The sequence below is a fragment of the Semicossyphus pulcher genome, unplaced genomic scaffold, assembly GCF_022749685.1.
Source record: "Semicossyphus pulcher isolate SPU_LCO1_2020_fin unplaced genomic scaffold, fSemPul1.0.p SCAF_16, whole genome shotgun sequence".
NCBI lineage: Eukaryota > Metazoa > Chordata > Actinopteri > Labriformes > Labridae > Semicossyphus > Semicossyphus pulcher.
In genome coordinates, this window is record NW_027211670.1 from 8860035 (window position 1) to 8879702 (window position 19668).

A 19668-nucleotide genomic window follows, 5' to 3' on the forward strand; every position below is an offset into this window, starting at 1 on the left:
AACTGAATCACTGCTGCCGAGTGTTCGCCTGCAGCGGCTGCTTGATGTGTCAGGTTTTTTTTTGGTCCAGGAAGCGCAGAGCCCTTGTGTTTCCCCTTCACAGGTTCTCCCTCCCGGTCCCACTGAGTCCTGCCAACAGCAGGAGGATTTATGACTCACGTAGCGCTCAGGCCAGCGGCTTAGCTGACCGCTGACGTGCGTACTTGGAATACACAATAGATCATTAATGGATGACGGAGATGGAAGTTTTCTAACGGATTCATCAGAGCTCTCTGACTGGCGTTGTTAGTGTGACTTTCTCGATCATCTTTCAATGCTCTAACAGTTTCATTTCCCCCCCATTAGGATCAACTGGCTGCAGACATGTACAGTTTTTTCTCCAAAGAAGGGGACTATGCCCTCTACTTCGTAACAGTGAGTACAGCCAAACAAGCCCCACATGTGTTTGCACGAGTCATTGGTGGGAATGTTCACAGCTGCACAGAAAAATGGGAACACAGACTTGGTCTGCTTTTTTATTTACTTAGCTGTCATGTCTTTTTATTGTCCGACTCACCCCCCTCGACTCATTTCCATCTGTGGTTTTTGTCTCTGCAGCTCTTAGAAGCTCAGGCTGATTACCACAGAAAGTCTCTCACAGTTCTGGAGAGCGTGCTGCCAACCATCCAGGCTCAGCAAGGTAACAGACACACACACACACGTCTTCATACATGGGAAACACTGCAGCGTTGTTTAAAAACATTACACACAGGAATGCTCTGTGCAGTGAAGGATTTCGGATGTCTTTACAAATTTCCTGGAGAACGCACGTGTGCCTTTTTCCGAGTGGCACCCCCTTGCTTTTCTTTAGTTCCTGTGTTGTTTGGTGTCCCTTTAAACAAACCTTTTCCGGTGAGGCCCTGGAGAGGGCTGAGAAGTTTGCCCAGAGGTGTTCCAATTCACTTTTCCTAACAGTTTTTCGGAAATGAAACCAGCTGTTTTTCCAACTTCTGGACGAGCAGGAGTCGCCCCAGTTGCGGTAACTCTTACCGAGGCCCAGATATTAAAGAATACTCCTTTGTTTTCACTGCTCTCCTCTCCTTTTGACAAACACAGCGTCTCCTCTCTTAGCTCCCTCTCTCTACCTTTCGTGTCTCATTCAGAGCTTGTTTTTCTCTACCAAACACATGTGGTCTAAACCAGACAAGCCTGGTCTCCCAGCATGTGGCGATGACTCACAAACTCCACACACATATACCCCCCACCCCTTCTCACATCACACCCACCTGGGTTTTGCAAGTTCTCCCCCCCTCCTCTCTCCTCTGCCACCCTGTTCACATGCACATTAGCTCACACAAACACAGAAAGGAGGCAGAGCGGTTGCTCCTGCCTGCGAGGAGCATGTGGTTAGTGTTTTACGGCACCCTGTAGGGGGAGTGACGACTGGTCAGGAGAGGAGCTGCCCGAGGGAGAGTTTCTGACCCAGAAATCTGCCATCCAGACGACACAATCTGAGCCAGGGCTGATTTTTTCATTACATACCAGTGCAACAGAAGAGTCAACAAATCATCTGCAGCAGCTTCACTGCAGCACTTGTTTTATTTCTCCTCAGGTTTGAAAGCGTGTGAATGAAATTACAGTCTCATTTCATTTCCCTATTATTGCCGTGTTTGTGTTCAGACTCGTGGACGGAGAAGCCTGCGTTCGGCACCGGGCTGGACGAGCACCTGAAGAGGAGCGGGAGGGAGATCGCCCTGCCGTTAGAGGCCTGTGTCATGATGCTGCTAGAGACTGGCATGAAGGAAGAGGTAAGGAAGTGAAAAGAGAGAAGGAAGGAGAGTACAAGACATGTGGCCTGTGCATAGATCTTTCTACAGAATGGAAACCAAAGTGGAGGTATTGATCTACTGCATGCATGAAATCAAATTGACATGGATCATCTTTTTATAAGATTTGTGCGATAAGAAAGTGACAGAAGCATCGCTTACTTAAAATTTCTGTAGGAGCAGCAGTATCTCTAAAGCTTCGATGCTTTTGGACTTTTGTAAGCGTAAAACTGTTTATGTAATTTATCTTGCAGCTTGTGGACTTATGCCTAATACCCATAAGTACACTGATTGCTCCATTTGTCATTGCCTGCACTTTCAATGGCAATATGTTTAGATTAATGTTAATTGAAATTACAAGTGAAAGGGTTTGCTCACTGTGACAAGTACAACAAGAATTATACCCAGACTCTGCAGCTCTGTTTTTTTATCATTGAGCTAAATTTATTAAAATATTACATTATTAACAGAACTGTAACTCTGAAGATAAGAAGATATTTCAGGATGTCAGCTCTTTGTTTACATTTTGAACACCAGATTATTAATTGAGGAAAATGACAGATAAGCAAAACATTTAGTGTAGCTTTTTGTTTTGCTTCTACGGGCCAACATTTATTCAGTTGAGTCTCAATTACTTTTATCAAGTCAGCCGTTCTGGGCTGCACGGTGGTGCATGTTCGCGCTGTCGCCTCACAGCTAGAGGGTTTGCATGTTCTTCCCATATTCCCTCCATGTACTCGGGCTTCCTCCCACAGTCCAAAGACATTCTCGTTAGGTTCATTGGTGACTCTAAAATTTCGGTGTGAGCTTAAAGGTTGTCTGACTCTATGCGTCAGCCCTGTGATTGACAGGCGATCAAGCCAGGGTGTACCCTGCCTCTAGCCCAATGACAGCCGGGACAGGCTCCAGCCCCCCTGTAACCCTGAACAGGATAAGTGGTAGAGATGATGGATGGATGGATGGAGGTCAGCCGTTCTTAGCAACAAGCTTTTATAAACCCATTATCTGTCCAGCACCAAAACCTGTTGGAGCAGAGGTCGTCATTTTAAAAGCTAGATATTTCCTTCAGTAGATGGTGGAGACCAAAATGGAGCTTAAAGGAAAGTTTTGAATTAGAGTCATCAGCTGGCCAGAGACACAACAGCTATTTACAGTGATATTGATAGCCATTTCTATGCATAAATATTAAGGACAGACGTTTTAAAGCGTCAACATTAAATGACAACCAGCATGTAATAGAGGTCACGTCTTATCTCACACTAGTCGTCCTTGTGTCCCTGTATAAGCAGAAAAAGTGCTGTCGCCGCTCATTAACAGTCACATGGAGCTGCATGTAACGGCTCCACTGATCATTGACATAATTGAAACCAAGCTGCAGATTGTTTGTTCGCTCCAACATTTTAAGACTCAAAGCGGATATCCACAAAACTGTAAACAGGGGAAACTCCTGAATTACTGCTGTACTCTTCCAAAGAAACCGTCTCACCGTCTGCTCCGCTGATGATTAATGAAATGTTTGTGATGTCCTCCTCCTCCAAACAAATTTAGAATACAATAGAATCTACTTGTCTCCTGTCCATAAATCAGATTCCTTTCTGTGTGTATGTGCCTGTGCAAAAAGAGCCAGAGAGAGTGCAAGTGGTAACTGCACTGCACATTATTTGTAGCTCTATTCATTCCCTGGTGAGTCCAGTGTGTGTCATTATAGTGTGAAGACAACCTTTGTTTATGTGTCAGAGTAAAGAGCCGCTGTGCTGTGAGTGCCGGGTGTGTTTGTTTGCCCGCTTTAAGGTTTCATTATGTGCAGCTGGCAGTGTAAGTAGTGGATTTATACAGAGTCTGTGTGTAATAGAGTGTTAGAGGAGCGTGTACATTCAGTGAAAGCAGCACAGGGTCTTGTTTACACACTGAATGCCTGCATGTGTCTTTACTGTTGTTTGCTGGCGATGTAACTGTGCTTTCTTTGTCTTTCTGTGTTTGTGTGACAGGGTCTGTTCAGGATCGCAGCAGGGGCGTCCAAGCTAAAGAAGCTAAAGGCAGCGCTGGACTGTTCCACGTCACAACTCGAGGAGTTCTACTCCGACCCCCACGCTGTCGCTGGTACGTCCCAAACCACAGACTTTTTTTCTTGCTACATTACTTTGTCAATCCCTCTAATGTTATTTAAAGAAGCAATTTGCCCCTGGAAAAAGCCACTCTTCTCTGTAATCGATATAAGCAATAATATTTGAACTTGGCGCCATAGCTGTGGAGAAAGTTGTACAAACAGCTTGTGGTTTCACCCATTCTATATTCCTACAGCGTGCATTGCGCCCCTCCCTCTGAAAGGAACGGCTCAGCAAGGACATTGATCACTGCAGTCAATGAGCTCATAGCAGTACAGAATCTGAATATACCGGTGGATCATCTAAAAAATCTTCAGGTCTGCAGTCTACATTTCAAACCTGACGATTTTGAACGAGACATGACATCGGAGGCGGGGGCGTCCTAGATTGAGGAAGAGTAGTTTAGCGAACTCCCTGGCCTCCGCCAGATGATGTGTTCTATGTAGTCTGGTGGAGGTTTTCCAGGGTCCATTGAAGAAGCAGATAGCGTCCTCCAAAGACACAGAGCCAAATTGCATTTTTTCAACCATAATGGCATTAGCTCCCCATGTTAGCATGATAGGACTGAGGTTGAAAATCAGCCAACTGGCCCTTTAAATAGTCAAAAACAGGTCATGATGTCTAAGGAGGGGCGATATTGGCAAAACAAATGATTACAAATTGTTTTCTATACAGCTAAATATTGATCACAGTATATAATTGGCAGTTTGAAAATGATCTAGATAATGAAGGATGCCTAAATAAGTAGCTTTATTAGTGGAGTAAAGAATGGAAGCATTTGTGAGTTGATCTCTCATTTTTAAGGCTGTTCCTTTTTCTTTAACTAAAGCTGATTAAAACCTTTAAAAATACTGAAAAAAACATGTATCTGTTAAAACTCCTTGTCTGTCTGCACACACAGGAACTCTGTAGGGATCCTATCATAAAATGAGAACTAACATGACATCGTTCTTGTCAGCTCAGCTTGCAGGCCTTCCTGTGTAATCACTGATAAGGTTTTCTACCAGGAGATGAATTTGCCGCAGAGATCTCCTGATCCTCAAAACAAACAGACTGGGCAATTAAAACCAGTAAACAGTTTTGAGTGTCGAGGCTACAGTCTGATCACAGGTTTGACTCCCTGCCTTTGATCTTTTGGTGCATGTCATCCTCTACTCTCTCCTCCCCATATTTCCTGTCTTCAGCTGTCCTATCAATAAAGGCAACAAGCCCCCCAAAAATCTACAATGTTTATAAACAATAAACGGTGTCTTTGGCGGGGCCTTGGGAGCTCTGCGCTGAGCTGTGGCTAACGTTAGCTCAGCTTCTCTCAACTTTTCACACGTCTGATGACGTCATGAAATTCTTCATCTGGTTAAAAGAAAAACTTAAAACAACCAAGATCTAAAATTTGATGGGGACATTACCGCATTACTGTGGTCGCATGTATTTCTGGTGTGTGATAAGCCTCTAAATCAGACATGAATAAGAGGCGAGTGGTCTCCATGTGATCGTTGCTGTGGATACGGAGGGAGTGGGAGGTGCTTAATGGGGCCCAGGACACATGTGCGTACACACTGCCAGACATGTGGATGAATGCATCTCAGACCACCTCCGTATGTGGCCTGAGTGATCGGATCTGAACGCGTCGTCAATCCGTCCTCGGTGTGTTCACACCTGTAGTTAAGGCTGTCCACTTGTGATCCGATCACGAAAACAAGATGTTAATACCAGGTTTGAACAGGCGCTCAGATCAATCCATATCGGGTAAAACATGTAAAAATGTGTTCGTTATTGACATAGATTTTATCTTAACCAGCCCTAGTGTTGTGTTACATGTGGCTCTTCAAATATATTTACACATCAGAATTTTCATTAAACTTTGAATGAGATAAAAAACGTTTTCCTGGCTTAAATCTAACAAATATCTGTGGATGTGTTTTGCTTCCAGGAGCGCTGAAGTCCTACCTGAGGGAACTACCTGAACCTCTCATGAGTTACCAGCTTTATGATGAATGGATCCAAGCGTCCAGGCAAGGACAATAACATTATCTGTGGGAATAAAATGTACCTTTATTGAACAGATCTATCACTGTGCAGCAATGAGAAATGACAGCACGAGTAATTTTAGACATTTAGCCAGCGGGAAACGAGACTAATAACGTGCTCTGCTTTCAATCATCTCTTTATTTCTGTCTTCTTCAGTGTGACAGATCCAGACAAGAGGCTGCAGGCGCTCTGGGTTGTTTGTGATCAGCTACCAAAGAACAACAAAACCAACCTGAGGTTCGTTCATTAAACCTACATGAGAAAGATCATAACAGTGATGCCTTCATTTCTTATGTTGCATGAGATGATGTTTCCACCTGTGCTAATGGTGCTTCCCTGCAGGTATCTGGTGAAGTTTCTATCCAAACTGGCTCAGGACAGCGAGGTGAACAAAATGACTCCCAGCAACATCGCCATCGTCCTGGGACCAAACCTGCTGTGGGCCAAGACTGAGGGGTGAGAGAGAGGAAGGGAAAGATGATGCAGTTTAAAACAATGGAAATGTTCTAGTTTGTTAGAAGTGTGAGGCTTGTCTAGTTAAGCAGTGGAGGATTTCTACCAACGATACTCTGTTATTTTAGCTCCTTTCAGGCTGCCATTCATTATGTTAGAAAGCATCTAATTGCTGCTCATCTGTCCACCCAGGAGTCTGGCTGAGATGGCTGCAGCTACCTCTGTGCACGTGGTGGCCATTGTGGAGCCCATCATCCAGCACGCTGACTGGTTCTTTCCTGAGGGTAGGTTCTACTGCAATCCTCTACTTTGTAGCTATCAGGGCGTATGATACACCAGGGTTGCTCGGTGATTACGATCGATATTGTCTACTGAAAGCAGTAAAAAAGAAAGAGTCAGCAGTAATTACGCTTCCAATAACTGAGATTAAAATCAGCACTGTGTCTGCCCTGTCTCAGACTGTGGGCTTTTCTGTGGAGGTCACCTTGAAGACTGCAGTGAAAACGTAAAAAAACCAATGTCAAAGATGCCCTTCAACCACCCTGTGTCTGCTTAAACAAAGACCCAATCAAATTAATTCTAAATCACCTTAATTGGAAACAACATTTACAATTATTCGGGCCTGTGTCCACTAACTCCCTTTTTTGCACTAGCAGTGCCAATGACTGTATATATAGATGGACGACGCGTCTCTATCTGCTCTCATTGTACAAAATTTAAGCCAAAATAGCCGCGGTAACGGTCGCTGCCATCTTGCGATGGTGACGTCATTTGAAGCCAGAGCTGCGCAGTAGAGATCGGCAGGTGGAGCGGCCGTAGCCACTTCCATTAACCAAAACACACACTTAACTTACCAAAAAAAACAGCAAGGATCCCACATGTGAGCGTGTTTAACAGCAGGAACAGCTCTGAAGCAGACGTTCACAGATACTTTAATGACTCTAGTGATTGTTTTAGTTAAGTCTCCTCTCGCCTTTTATCCTCTACTCTAATCCGGAACAGACCGTCTGCAGGAGCCGTATTGGTCAACAGAGCTGTCATTCATCTGTTTTACAGCATCAAATAACTAATTAAAACTAAAAAACTCAGGAAAATTTAACACTTGGACATAAATCAGCATGATAAGAACTTACTATAATGACAGAAATCATGTTTGAGAAAAATGTATTTGAAGTGTATTTTGATTTAATAGTTTGACTCATGTCCCATCTGTTAACATGGAGGAGGCGGGCTTTATGACCTATACTGCAGGGGGCGCTAGAGATGTTTTAGCTTCACTTTTAGGAAGCTGTCATGTCGTCCATCTTTTTATAGTCTCTGGGCAGTGCCCACGACCTCAATTTCAGAGCACTTCTCACCGGCGCTTACTGTTGCTAGGTTGTGAAAGTTCTCTGGCGGCACTTCCTCTTCCCTTGGAAGTGATTGTTAAGTCTGTTTTAAACTGCTGTGTATGCTTAATATTTGCTTTTATTCACGAAACTATTACAAAGAAAACATAAAAACGATGCAAAGGAATCGTGTCCTGGCATCGGCAGCAGCTCCAGACCTGGAAATTGTAAACGGATTTGCGTCTCCTCCGCCGTTGTGGTTGACAGAGTTGATATCTGAAGTCCCGCCCCTTCTTGATTTTGATTGGTCAGTGAGGGAGAAGGGACATTGACGAGCGGCGGTGTTCCTATAGTTAAAATAATTTGAACTGAGAGCGCAGCGACAAAAAACAGCTGACGTCAAGGACGTTTTTGCGCTGAGGACGCTGAACTGCATCGATTTTGAATAAAAAATAACCAATGTGCCCTTTTCTTACTGAAAATTATACTCTCACTACTTTGGTCCAAACATTCTGCATTATCACCAGAGTTTATCAAACTTGTTCATCATAGCCAGTCTGCCCTGAGTGTCTGTATCTGAAGCCAACATGATAATGATCTGTCTACACTGTAGTCAGCATTACTGTCTGCCTCTGGAGCTCAAACATAAAGAGACGTGATGGGTCAGCAGCTTCTGCTCTTATGTTAAAGCAATAAGTACTGATTGCTGGATATTTCAGCAGAAGATTCCTTCCACACTCTCTGGACAATCATACACATTTCAAATTTGTGCTGGGCTGGTTGATTTTTGGTGTCCTGACAAAGGATATTGGATGAATTATCAGAACCGTCTTTGTTCTAGTTAAGAAAAAGGTGAAGCTGAATCTGAGCATCTGTCAAGGTTTGATTTGACTTCCTGTTTTGGGGCTATTCCTTGCATTTAGTTCAGATTAAATATTGCCTTAAAAAACAGTTCTCTCCCTTTCCTCTGAGACCTAGCGACAAGATAAATCCAAGTGTCTGATGGCTTCAGCTTCACAATTTTTAAACTACCATTACAGTGGTTTATTTTGTAAATCTTGCCTTCTCTGTTTCCACAGATGTGGAGTTCAACGTGTCCGGCATGTTTGCGATGCCCACACCTGCATCCAACCACAACAACCACCTCGATTACGACTGTAGCACCATAGAGAGGAAGAGGCCTGGCAGTATGGTGGGACCAGAGAACGACGCGATGCGCAAAGACAAGTAATAAACCTCGAGTCTCCTCGTACACTTACATCCTCGAAACCCTTCCTTCTGCTGTCACTACATGTGTTGCTTACTCGTTTTAATGCTTTGGAAATAATTTCGCTTTAATCCTTTTTCTGCCGCTTTTCTTTTGCTTCTCATAAATGTTGGGGTATAATTGATTTAATCCTCATAATATGATCCTTAACACTGTTTTTAATCTCTTCTCTGTACTCAGGTGATTCCTCTAATCGGTGTCTTTCTGATCAAAGCTTTGGTGTTTTTGTTTTTCTCCCTCACTGCTCTCCCTGTGTAGCACCCCTAACAAGCACTCGGACCACACCCTCCGTAGAGGCAGTAACACCTTAGGTAGAAAGCAGCACACCTCACCCGCCTTCCAGCCTCCTTTACCCCCTGTGGAGTCACCGGGGCAGGGGCACGGGCCTGGGCAGGTCCCCCAGCCCTCCGCCGAGCCCCAGCCGCAAGCTCCATCAGGGGGTTCGGGGCCTGACGCCTCCCAGCAGCAAAGCTTGGCGCAGGGTCTGGCTGCTCTCGCTGCAGCTCAGCAGCTTCTCGCTCAGCACACGGAGGAGCTCAGGTAAGAGCTGCGTGTCTGCTGCTGGTGGAGGATGACACAGCATGCCACATAAAACACACACAGACAGATGAGATCACTTTTTATTAATGCACGCTTCACTGGCATCTTTTAGACAACACCTCTTCACTATGATTCATGTTTCTTTAGCAAAACCACAAGTTTTCTTACACCACCGCCAGCTCCAGCTATGCAGACTGGTCTGAGCTCAGCCCACAGACTCGGCACAACAATAGCTGCTGTCATTCTGCTAACAGTCACTCGCAGGGGCCTCCGCTTTCCTCCCCAAATCACTGGAATCAGCAGGAACCTCACACAAACTGGCCCAAACTGCTTTGAAAAGCCGGGACGCTGGTGCCTGTTATGCAACGACTGAAGGGTTTCTTTGATTTAGCTGCTGAAAGGACGACATTCATGTCCACACAGATTACACTGCTCAGTGCAGCATTCTTTGGGTCCTACACACTCGGCTGGGAAGGTGAAGTCAGATGAGACCTCCAGATTAGATTTATCATATAGATTAGTGATCTGTTTAAATGGGTCTGTGTCTATTTTAATCCATTTAACCTTCAATACAAACCATTCAACAGATAGCTTTGTTTATAAGCAAGAATTCAGAATACTTGATACACTGTCTTTTTTCTTCTTCTTTAAAGCAATCCAAAGCACCGTGACTCCACCTCGGCCCACACCCCTCTGCTCCAGAGGAACGGCTCCGCAGGAGGGGGTCAGGCTGCAGGGCAGCTGAGCACTGGGAGCCCCGGGGCTGGATCCATGGGGCCCAGTCCTCATCTGATGCGCAGAGGTAAGAGTCGTTATCATATTATAGGGTGCAGGTATAGCTCAGTAGTTAAAGTGCACGCACCATATAGAGAGGCTCTGTCCTTGATTCAACTTGGCCCTTTGCTGCACGCCGTCCCCACTCTCTCCTCCCATATTTCCCACTCTATTTACTGTCCTAACGAATAAGGCAAAGGGCCAAAAACAGCGTTAAGTACAAAGTTAAAGAGAATTGGACGGGAAATTTAAAACGTTATTTTTCCTTTTTGGGAAATCTCTCCACATTTGTCTCATTTTGTAAGAACACAAGAATGCTAATCCCTCCTTTGAGTTAATCTCAGCTGCTCGGCTGTAATTCACCACACTCTGCTCTCACTCCCACGACTTCCCCAAACTCACAGCTCGTGTGTCACGTAGCTGTCTGACCAAACTGCTCAGAGTTTTCATTAGCTGTCTCGTGCACTGATTTCCTTTTCAAAACAGAGAATTGATTCTAAAGCATCTGTGATCGCTTACAAAGCTAGTCTGTTCTGCAGCCTCGAGCTCCATTTAAAAGGTCATCGGACTTTATAAAATCAGCAGTTCATTCTTTTGTTATGATTCGTTTCCCATAAAGAAAAGATCAGAGCAGGTTTGCAGGGACATTGTTCATTTTACTATGTAAAGATTTTTGTTTTTCTTTTTTACCATTATGTTAACATGACTTTTGTACAGCGCAGTAGAGATCGGCGGTTGGAGCCTCCGTAGCCACTCGCTAACCAGCAAAACAGCAAAGATCCCACACATTAGCTCATTTAACAGCAGATCAGCTTCTTGTGTTGGTCTGAAGCAGACTTTCACAGATATGTAAACTTCAATAACTGTAGTGATTGTTTGTGTTACGTCTCCTCTCGCCGTTCGTCCTCCACTCTGCTAATCCAAAACAGATCGGCTGCAGGAGCCAGATTTGTCAACAGAGCTGTCAATCATCCTTTTGACAGCATCAAATAACTAATGAAAAATAAACTTGTCAGAAAAATGAACACTTGGACATAACTCAGCATTTTAAGAACTAACTATAATGACAGAAACCATGTTTGAAAAAAATGTATTTGACGTGTATTTTGATTTTATAGTTTGACTCATGTCCCATCTGTTAACATGGAGGAGGCGGGCTTTATGATCTATACTGCAGCCAGTCAGCAGGGGGCGATAGAGATGTTTTGGCTTCACTTTTGGGGAGCTGTCATGTCGGCCATTTTTTATACAGTCTATGCCCAGACCGGGAGTAAGTGGGAGCTTTGTGCATAAACATATTCTGATATATATTGTGGTTGCTTTGTAAACATTAGCAGTTGGACTTTAAACTGTGTTGTTTCTGTTTTTCACTTGTAATCACACTTACCGTTAAATTTCAGGTACCAAGAAGCAGGCTCCCGCCCCTCCCAAACCGACCAACCCTCCACCCAGCCAGCCCTGTAACTCTGTGAACCACTCCTCCTCCTCAGGAGCATCCCTCAGCCCCACCCCCAGACCCCAGTCCGGCCACCCGCCCGCCTCACCCACCTCTCCCAACTCACAGCCGTGTGCCACACCCAGACGCCACTCCAGCAACCAGCCCCCGATCCAGGCGCCCAGCCATCCGCCCCCCGAGCCTCCGACACAGCCTGTGTCCCCCGGCAAGCCTGACGGGGACCAGCAGACGACGGACCCCTCCCCTCCAGGCACCCCGACCCCTCCGGACACCCCTCCGCCTTCCACTGTCACACAGGATGCAGTCGCTCCTCCGTCCCCGTCTCCCTACCAGACCGGCTCACTTCCCCGGCCGCGGCCTGTCCCTAAACCCAGGAACAGACCAAACATCCCCCCTCCACCACAGCCCACCGCGCTGCCCAGCGACACCAACGGGATCTGTGCCACCGCCTACAAGATGATGGGTGAGTGTCGTCTCTTGTGCTGTCACTGAATTAAAGTGTTTATCTTATACTACAGCCGAATACTAACATGCTCTCCTTCTAACAGTCTTCTTGCCTTGTAATACCTCCACAGGTTAAAGAGCGACATGTGAGAGGTTTGTTGTTAATTGACGTTTTCACTGGCAGCACCTGCACTTTATGTTCACCTCTAGAGAAAGTGTCACCTGCTGCCTCTGTCACATATCATTCATCTCGCCCTGACGCACGACTGTCACTGTGTGTCACAGCCTGTTTCTGATGTTTAATACCCAACATGTTCATGTAGGACAGAGGATGAGGGTAAAAACCCACACGAGTGCCCACACGAAAATATGGCATTCATGTTTGCTTCATGTATCAAAGCTAAGGTAGGCAACTGTGGCAAAAAAAGTAATCAAAATGTTTGATATCTTTGGCTTTTATAAGACTGCCCTCATGCTCAATGAGTGGACCAGCAGAGTGCACACGGGCAGGGAGGTAGCAAGGGAGGCCATTCAGTGTAAATTAAGTGATTAGACAGACTTATTATAGCGTCCTGCTGCAGCTGCAGACTTTCAACAAACTTAACAAAAAGTGGATCTAAAATAAATCGCCTACCCTACGATTAGTTTGAGAAAGATTAAAATGTTGTCTCCTCATAGGAGCAGAAAGTTTCCATCTTCATTTGATTAATGTATTTATTGCAGTTGGTGTTTTTTCCCAAACACCAACACTTAAAGATATAATCTCAAAGATTTTCATTTAAATAAATGTCTGTTAAGTCACTATCTATCGCCGAATGAAGTAACACAAAGGATATTGAGCCTATGGCCCACTGATGAAAGCCTTTGCATTCGCAGTATAGTATTACTACAGACTGGGTGTCTGTGGCGACATTCGCGGAACAAATCTGCGGCGCCCAGTTAGTGACACGTGATGAGTAAATATTTAAAATGCTTTCTGGCTTGTTTTAAAGCCCTGCTTTCTGCTTTCTTTGTCTAATCATCGTGGAATAGATTAACTAATAATAGTGTTTGTGCATTTCTGTTATTTTGCGTTAACACTGCACAGTTAAAAAGGTCGCATGGACTTTGAAGTATGTTTCACATTGGCCTGTTTTTGTAATTGGATCCTGTTAGATTGAAGAAGTAAAAACAAAACTGAACAAAACCTGGTATCATTAGCTAAACATAAGGGCTTCTGTCGTTGTCACTACAGGCCACATACACATTCATTGCAGGTTGTTTCTTGTACAACTGCCCTGCTATTACCTTCATTTACAGGCGTCCTTCTGCAACATATTAAGGTCTAAAAATCATTCTGATCACCTCCTCAACAAGCTGAGGTTAGAGTAAATGCTCCTACAGTTTGAATCAACCTTTATAAACAATTGTAGTTATTTCTATTATGTTAATGTTAAAGTAATCATCTCAAAGATTTTCATTTAAATAAATGTCTGTTAAGTCACTATGCATCTCTGAATGAGGTAACACAATGGTGATTGAGCCTATGGCCCACTGATGAAAGCCTTTGCATTAGCAGTATTACAGACTGGGTGTCTCGTGCGACTTCGCAGGAAAAATCACAAGCGACGCCCAGTTAGTGACGCGTTTTCCATCAGCCAGCAGTGGTTGGTCTGCCAGAGAGGGTAGGCGGAGCTAAGCGGCTGCTTTTCAGGTCTCTTCCTTTGCAAGTAAACATTAATCTACTATGGCTGAACAAACAAAGAAGGGATCGATGACTACAGATACAACTTCAAAAATAAGTGAAATTCCAAAGAGAACCGTCAGCGAGGAAAATCAAGAGTTACAATCAGAGCCAACTGTGGACGCATTGATAGGTCAGCTAAGGAGAGACAGGATACATTGGGAGAAGAGAGTAGAGAATGACATGCAGCAAAGGGCTGAGGATGGGAGTCGCTGGTTTAGCTCAGTTGGTAGAGCGGGCGCCCCACGTACAGAGGCTACAGTCCTCGACGCACTGATAGCAGGCGGTCTGCTGGTCCTTTGGTTCATGTCACCCCCCACTCTCTCTTCCCCACATTTCCTGTCTCTCTTCAGCTGCCATGAAAAAAAAAAAAAATTAGCCAAATCCAAATAGATATTAAATAGATTTTATACTTCCTGAACAAATGTTCTCTCCAGTGGGTTCTAATTTGCTGCAGTCATCTAAGACAGAACATTATATTAAATATCAGAAACGGGTGCTTCAGTTGAGTGACAATATCAGTGTGTCACATGACATGCCGTCTGTCAGGGCGATTATGTATCACAAGTCTTTCATCTTCATTTACCGTCACTGAGATGTCATATCATATCATCAGTCACACTGTGTTTCAGACCTGAATTTACAAACTGTGATTTCCAAAACCTCCACTGTCAGTGTGTGGATTCGGATTGTGTTTGAATATAATGTATTTTGTGTTAGTATATATTGTGATGATTGACTTTTAAATACCAGTGTCCTTGTATCAAGCATGTGTAACTGCATGTTTATAACTTATATGTTCTTGTCTTGTCACAAATGTCTCCGCACATACTCAGCTTGTGTCTAACAAACACACACAAGGTTTTAGCTCTTTTTTTCAATCAATAATTTAATATATATTTAATATATTCAGCAGCATTTTCTCTACACTGCTTCAAAAGTCAGAACTGGTTCATTTCACTTCCATCCTTCACATTTTCCACTTTCCCTGCCTGCTGCTCTCAGTCTGCGGCTGAACACCGCCCCCTGCTGTTCAGACGCTCACACTGACAGAGGTCTCACTGCTGCTGTTTAAGCTTATGGAAAATATGACACCCCTGCATTGGATGGCATGATTACAACAGCTTTAAATGTTTTCTGCTCTGGGACGAAGCTGCACATGTTTGTGATTATACCCATTGTTCATATAATGTCTCTTAAATGGTGTATTTATTTATTTTATGTGTTTAAGTGCTGTTCTGTTTCAGTGTCTGCATGCATGAAAAACACATTACTTACTAACACAAATGGAAACTAACAAGGTCTTGTCTAGATTTGATCATGTTTATTTTGATTGAAAACATTTCGTCTCGTCTGGTGCAGCTTTGAAAAACATGTTGATGATGTTTCTTTTGTTTCGCTCTGCAGACCCGGCGATGTCTTTCAAAGGGCTGAGTCGAGCTTTGGTCCCTGAGCTCGCTGTAGACCAGCAGCCAGCGACAGCCTCTTCCTCCTCCTCTTCTTCTTCTCTGCCTCCTCCCAAAGACTTTGACCTGGACTCTGAGAGCACCGTCCTATAAGGAGACAACAACATGATCTGGTCCAGTCTACCCCCCCTCCCCTCCGGCCACAATTCTCCTCCCATCATACACACATGTCAGTTACTCTGTTTTTGTCTTAACCCTCCTTAGAGAGACAAACCTCTGCTGTCTTCTCTCCCTGTTCAGCCTGAATGAACGACTTTAATGTGACATAATGAAGCTTCTGGCAACCATGATGGAGATCCACCGCCCCTGTGTAACACTGGTTATGATAGTAGATTGTGTTCTGGTTACATACATGTGTTGATGCTTTGATAGGAAGCTGCTCATTTCATCGTTAAACATCCGATAACTTCTGTGTTTAATTCTCTGCATCTTCACTGGGAAACCTACCTATTTGATTGGCATGCTAGCTAGTTTGTAGCATGTGTAGCAGCTACTACACACATTAACAACAGTTAATTAAGTCACTGGGATTCCAAAGTAAAAGAAACCACACTTAATCCAGGTTATCTTTAATATATTCATGCTTTATTACCTGTTATATGTCACAGTTACAGCTGACAGTCGGTTGATCTGCAACAATTCTGATTAATTGCTCACTTTTTAAGCAAAACTAAGCAATTTCTTTTACATTTTAAAGACCAAATGATTACTGAGCAGATGTGTTGTTAATTGTAGACACAGGCAGAGAGCAAATCACCACACTGTCTGTGACTTAAAGTGGGTTTAAAGTGACCACGCTGCCACAACCTCATTCAGGTATCATTTCCATTCTGTCTGTTAAATCTGTTAGTAGTAATATTCCTCACAGAGAGTCTTGTTGACCTCCATGATGGTGCCAGCCATGACTAATGGCTGTATACGTAGATGGACGACACGCCCCTGTGATACGCGCTGCCATCTTGTCGCACGGTTGAGATCGGCGGGCGGAGTGGCCGTAGCCACCAAAACACCAACTTAAATTACCGAAAAAAACCAGCAAGGATCCCGCACGCCGGCATATTTAACAGCAGAACAGCTTCTTTGTGTTGGTCTGAGGTTAACGTTGGAAACTTCAATGACTGTAGTCGTGGTTTTGTTACGCTTCCTCTCAACAATCCTCCTCTACTGCAGGAGCCGCATTTGTCAACAGAGCTGTCAATCATCCTTTCTATAGCATCAAATAACTAATTAAAATTAAACTTGTCAGAAAAATGAACACTTGGATGTAAATCAGCACGATAAGAACTAACTATAATAACAGAAAGCATGTTTGAGAAACATTAATTTGACGATGTTTTTTGATTTTATAGTTTGACTCATGTCCCATCTGATAACATGGAGGAGGCGGGCTTTATGACCTATACTGCAGCCAGTCAGCAGGGGGCGATAGAGAGGTTTCGGCTTCACTTTTAGGGAGCTGTCATGTCGTCCATCTTTTTATACAGTCTGTGGATGTGACGTACCATCCACCGCCTCCATCTATACACTGCTCTCCCTATAAATGAAGCTCCAGACAATCAGCAGAGGCAGCAGTCGACCAATCAGACAACAAAGATGCAAAGCAATATAAAGCATGGGGACTGGATATCGTGGAAAATTGGTAACAAGGGGGTTTGTGGGGGTTTGAACGCCAAAATATGGACTGATAAGACACATATGGGATTTGTTGTGAGGTGTTTTTGTATTTTTTTTTAATGTTAAAAAACGGTCTTAGAAGAAGAAATAAAAAGATGACTTCACATGGGGTGGGTCAAAGCTCAGCAGGAAGAAGTAGAAACCAAAACTGTTGCTTAAAGTGTAGCTGGTGACTGCAGGTTTCCAGTCGTCTCAAACACTTTGATTATTTTGTTTTGTAAGGTAACCCCATCCTCTTCTTTTCTCCCCTCACTCCTGTATTTATTTACCGATTTCAAACACACACATTCCCTGTGGCTTGACTTAATTAATGCAGTCTTTAAATGTAAATCATGCCTTATCGGTTCCTGCCAGAACCACGTAATAAGCATTACATATTTACTGTACGGAGGATATACTTGGCTCCTTGTACTACAGTATTTCCGAGAAGCTGTCTTGGCAACAAGTATGTATCAGGGATGAAGAAGGAGGGGGGATCCTTGTATGGTTCAGAAGTTGTGTATTTAAATGTTTTTTGCTTGATTTCTTTGGCTTTGTATGAGCAGACGTAGCAGGGTTAGCTGCCCTCCCAGCCTGAACAGTCAGTATTTTCTGTTTTTCCATCAATGTTTGCGTTTCCCGGGGCGTTACGCACAACAGGCTGCGTGCAAATGAATGTAGTGAAAGGACAATTCTGACCAGCCGAACAGAAAGCTGATGTTGCACTTGAGCGCAGGCCGACGAGCGGTTTCCTAGTGAGGATTTCTTTCAGTCTTTCCCGCTGAGCTGAGACACACTGCGCTGTGAAACCTCAGTAGTGATGTGGTGTTAGACTTCTGCCAGGTCAAATGATTATTAAAAAATGCTTTGATGTATTTCCTGTGTAAGCTTTGCTTTTTGTTTTGATGGCCTCTGATGTAATGCAGTTTTGTTCCCAGAGAACTGACCCAACATGGTACCAATGGAGAAAGTCTCGGATGCTGCAGTTGACCTGAAAACGTTTGGTTTTTTCAGAGACAATCGAGCATGATTATCCCCTCCTGTCTCTCTCTGCTCCTGTACCTCGCTGCCTTATCCCTGTGTATGAAGAGTTTGATATTTCAAGACTCTTTAAGATGAACAAATGCCATTAAACTAGAAATGATGCTGCATTTTTAAGCTCCATAGTTTTGTATGTATGCTGTCTGGTGAGCTTAAGATATGTTATATGAATGCTTGGTTATACCCCCTTTCCAAAGAAAATAAAGTATATGAAGAAACTATTGAAATCTCCTCCTGGTTTGTGTTTTTTTACACTGCACGTCTAACAGCCAGGACTCTTATTGTGAAGGCCGACTATTTATCAGCACATCAGTACCAGGAAGATATTTGACTTCATATCACTATTCCTGCAAACAGAGTTCAGCTTAAAGGTAAAATACGCTAGTTTAACGTTTAAAAAGAGTCTTTTAGACATTAAGTATTGCTATCCCATAATCCCATTGCTTGCATTTAATTTTAATTTCATAAATACATTTAATTTCATTTTTTGTTAGCAGCTTTGTGAAGCTGTACTCTCTTGCTTTACAGCTGCTGTGAGGACCTTTTGGTTTGTGTTGATTTTGGCGCCCCGGCGGACAAAGCTGTACCTCTTATCTCTTCAGCAGCGCTGAGATCGAAAGTGGCCGACGGCTTGCCACGGGATGTGCCACTTGGTGTGCCAGTAGTTCAGTGGCATGTGCCATTCCCATGTCACGCCTCCCAAAGCTTATCTCTGATAAAGCTATCAACTAAATTTACTTTTAAACATGTCCAAATATTCTTTGATTTTAGCAAAATGTACAGGTAGGCTTCTACAATTGAAATTAATTACTGAGAATGTCTTATCAAGTTCAACAATATCTTTAAGTTGTCCATCAGTATAATATCTACAACAATCATTGATATGATTTAAAAACATGATTCTCTGGATCCACATCACTTTCAAAATCATAGATTCTATGTTCTGTGAATTCAGATCTTGAAAAAACTTGAACTATTTGTCCAGAGGTGACTTGGTTTGAGGGAGAAAGAAAGAGGGATAGAGAGAAAGAGGGAGAGAAAGACGGAGATATACCTTACCATAGCTCATCTCCTCTGCTGGGACTCAGTCCCTCGTCGGTGGGATAGGCTCCTCTCAGTGGAGGCTCTACTGAGAGGAGCCTATCCCACCGACGAGGGACTGAGTCCCCCCTAGTATCACAAACCCAGTATCCAAGCCGGAGCTATTTGTCCACAGGGGAAAGAAAGAGGGATAGCGAGAAAGAGGGAGAGAAAGACAGAAAGGAATGTCCTCTGGCCTGCTCCTGAACCCATTCACGGAGGAACAGTGCAGTCCGCACACCAGATCTCATGGCGCCATGGCCCAGGACCTATCTGGTGGAGAGGCCAATCGTCCAAGCCAACTTCACTTACACTAAAAGTACCAGCAGGGATATGGTCATACACAGTTAACCTGCTCTCACCCTTGACAGCCATGGCTGAGGTACCATGACCCAGGGACGACCTGCAGGCGGAGAGGCCGATTTTCCTTTCCTCCCTCTTACCAAGTGTACCGGCTAAGAAGCCAGCAGCCTGCTAGAAGCAGGGAGCAGCCCTGCAGGGATGA

General features: G+C 44.0%; 1 protein-coding gene across 5 annotated transcripts in view; it reads left to right on the forward strand.

The window, feature by feature from the left end:
- The window catches only part of arhgap17a (Rho GTPase activating protein 17a), a 42818-nt gene extending 24514 nt beyond the window's left edge, over positions 1-18304 (forward strand). For 2 of the 5 annotated variants that reach the window (XM_069664124.1, XM_069664125.1), the window contains 13 exons: positions 346-414; positions 598-679; positions 1660-1787; positions 3794-3905; positions 5841-5922; positions 6095-6175; positions 6281-6394; positions 6584-6675; positions 8799-8946; positions 9245-9526; positions 10180-10328; positions 11701-12219; positions 15331-18304. In XM_069664124.1, the coding sequence (XP_069520225.1) occupies positions 346-414; positions 598-679; positions 1660-1787; positions 3794-3905; positions 5841-5922; positions 6095-6175; positions 6281-6394; positions 6584-6675; positions 8799-8946; positions 9245-9526; positions 10180-10328; positions 11701-12219; positions 15331-15482 (2010 nt within the window). In that variant the 3' untranslated portion in view covers positions 15483-18304. Of the gene's footprint in view, positions 1-345; positions 415-597; positions 680-1659; positions 1788-3793; positions 3906-5840; positions 5923-6094; positions 6176-6280; positions 6395-6583; positions 6676-8798; positions 8947-9244; positions 9527-10179; positions 10329-11700; positions 12220-12331; positions 12354-15330 lie in introns of all 5 variants that reach the window. The other 3 variants (XM_069664127.1, XM_069664128.1, XM_069664126.1) reach the window with 2 other exon arrangements.
- Positions 18305-19668: the final 1364 nt, after the last annotated feature.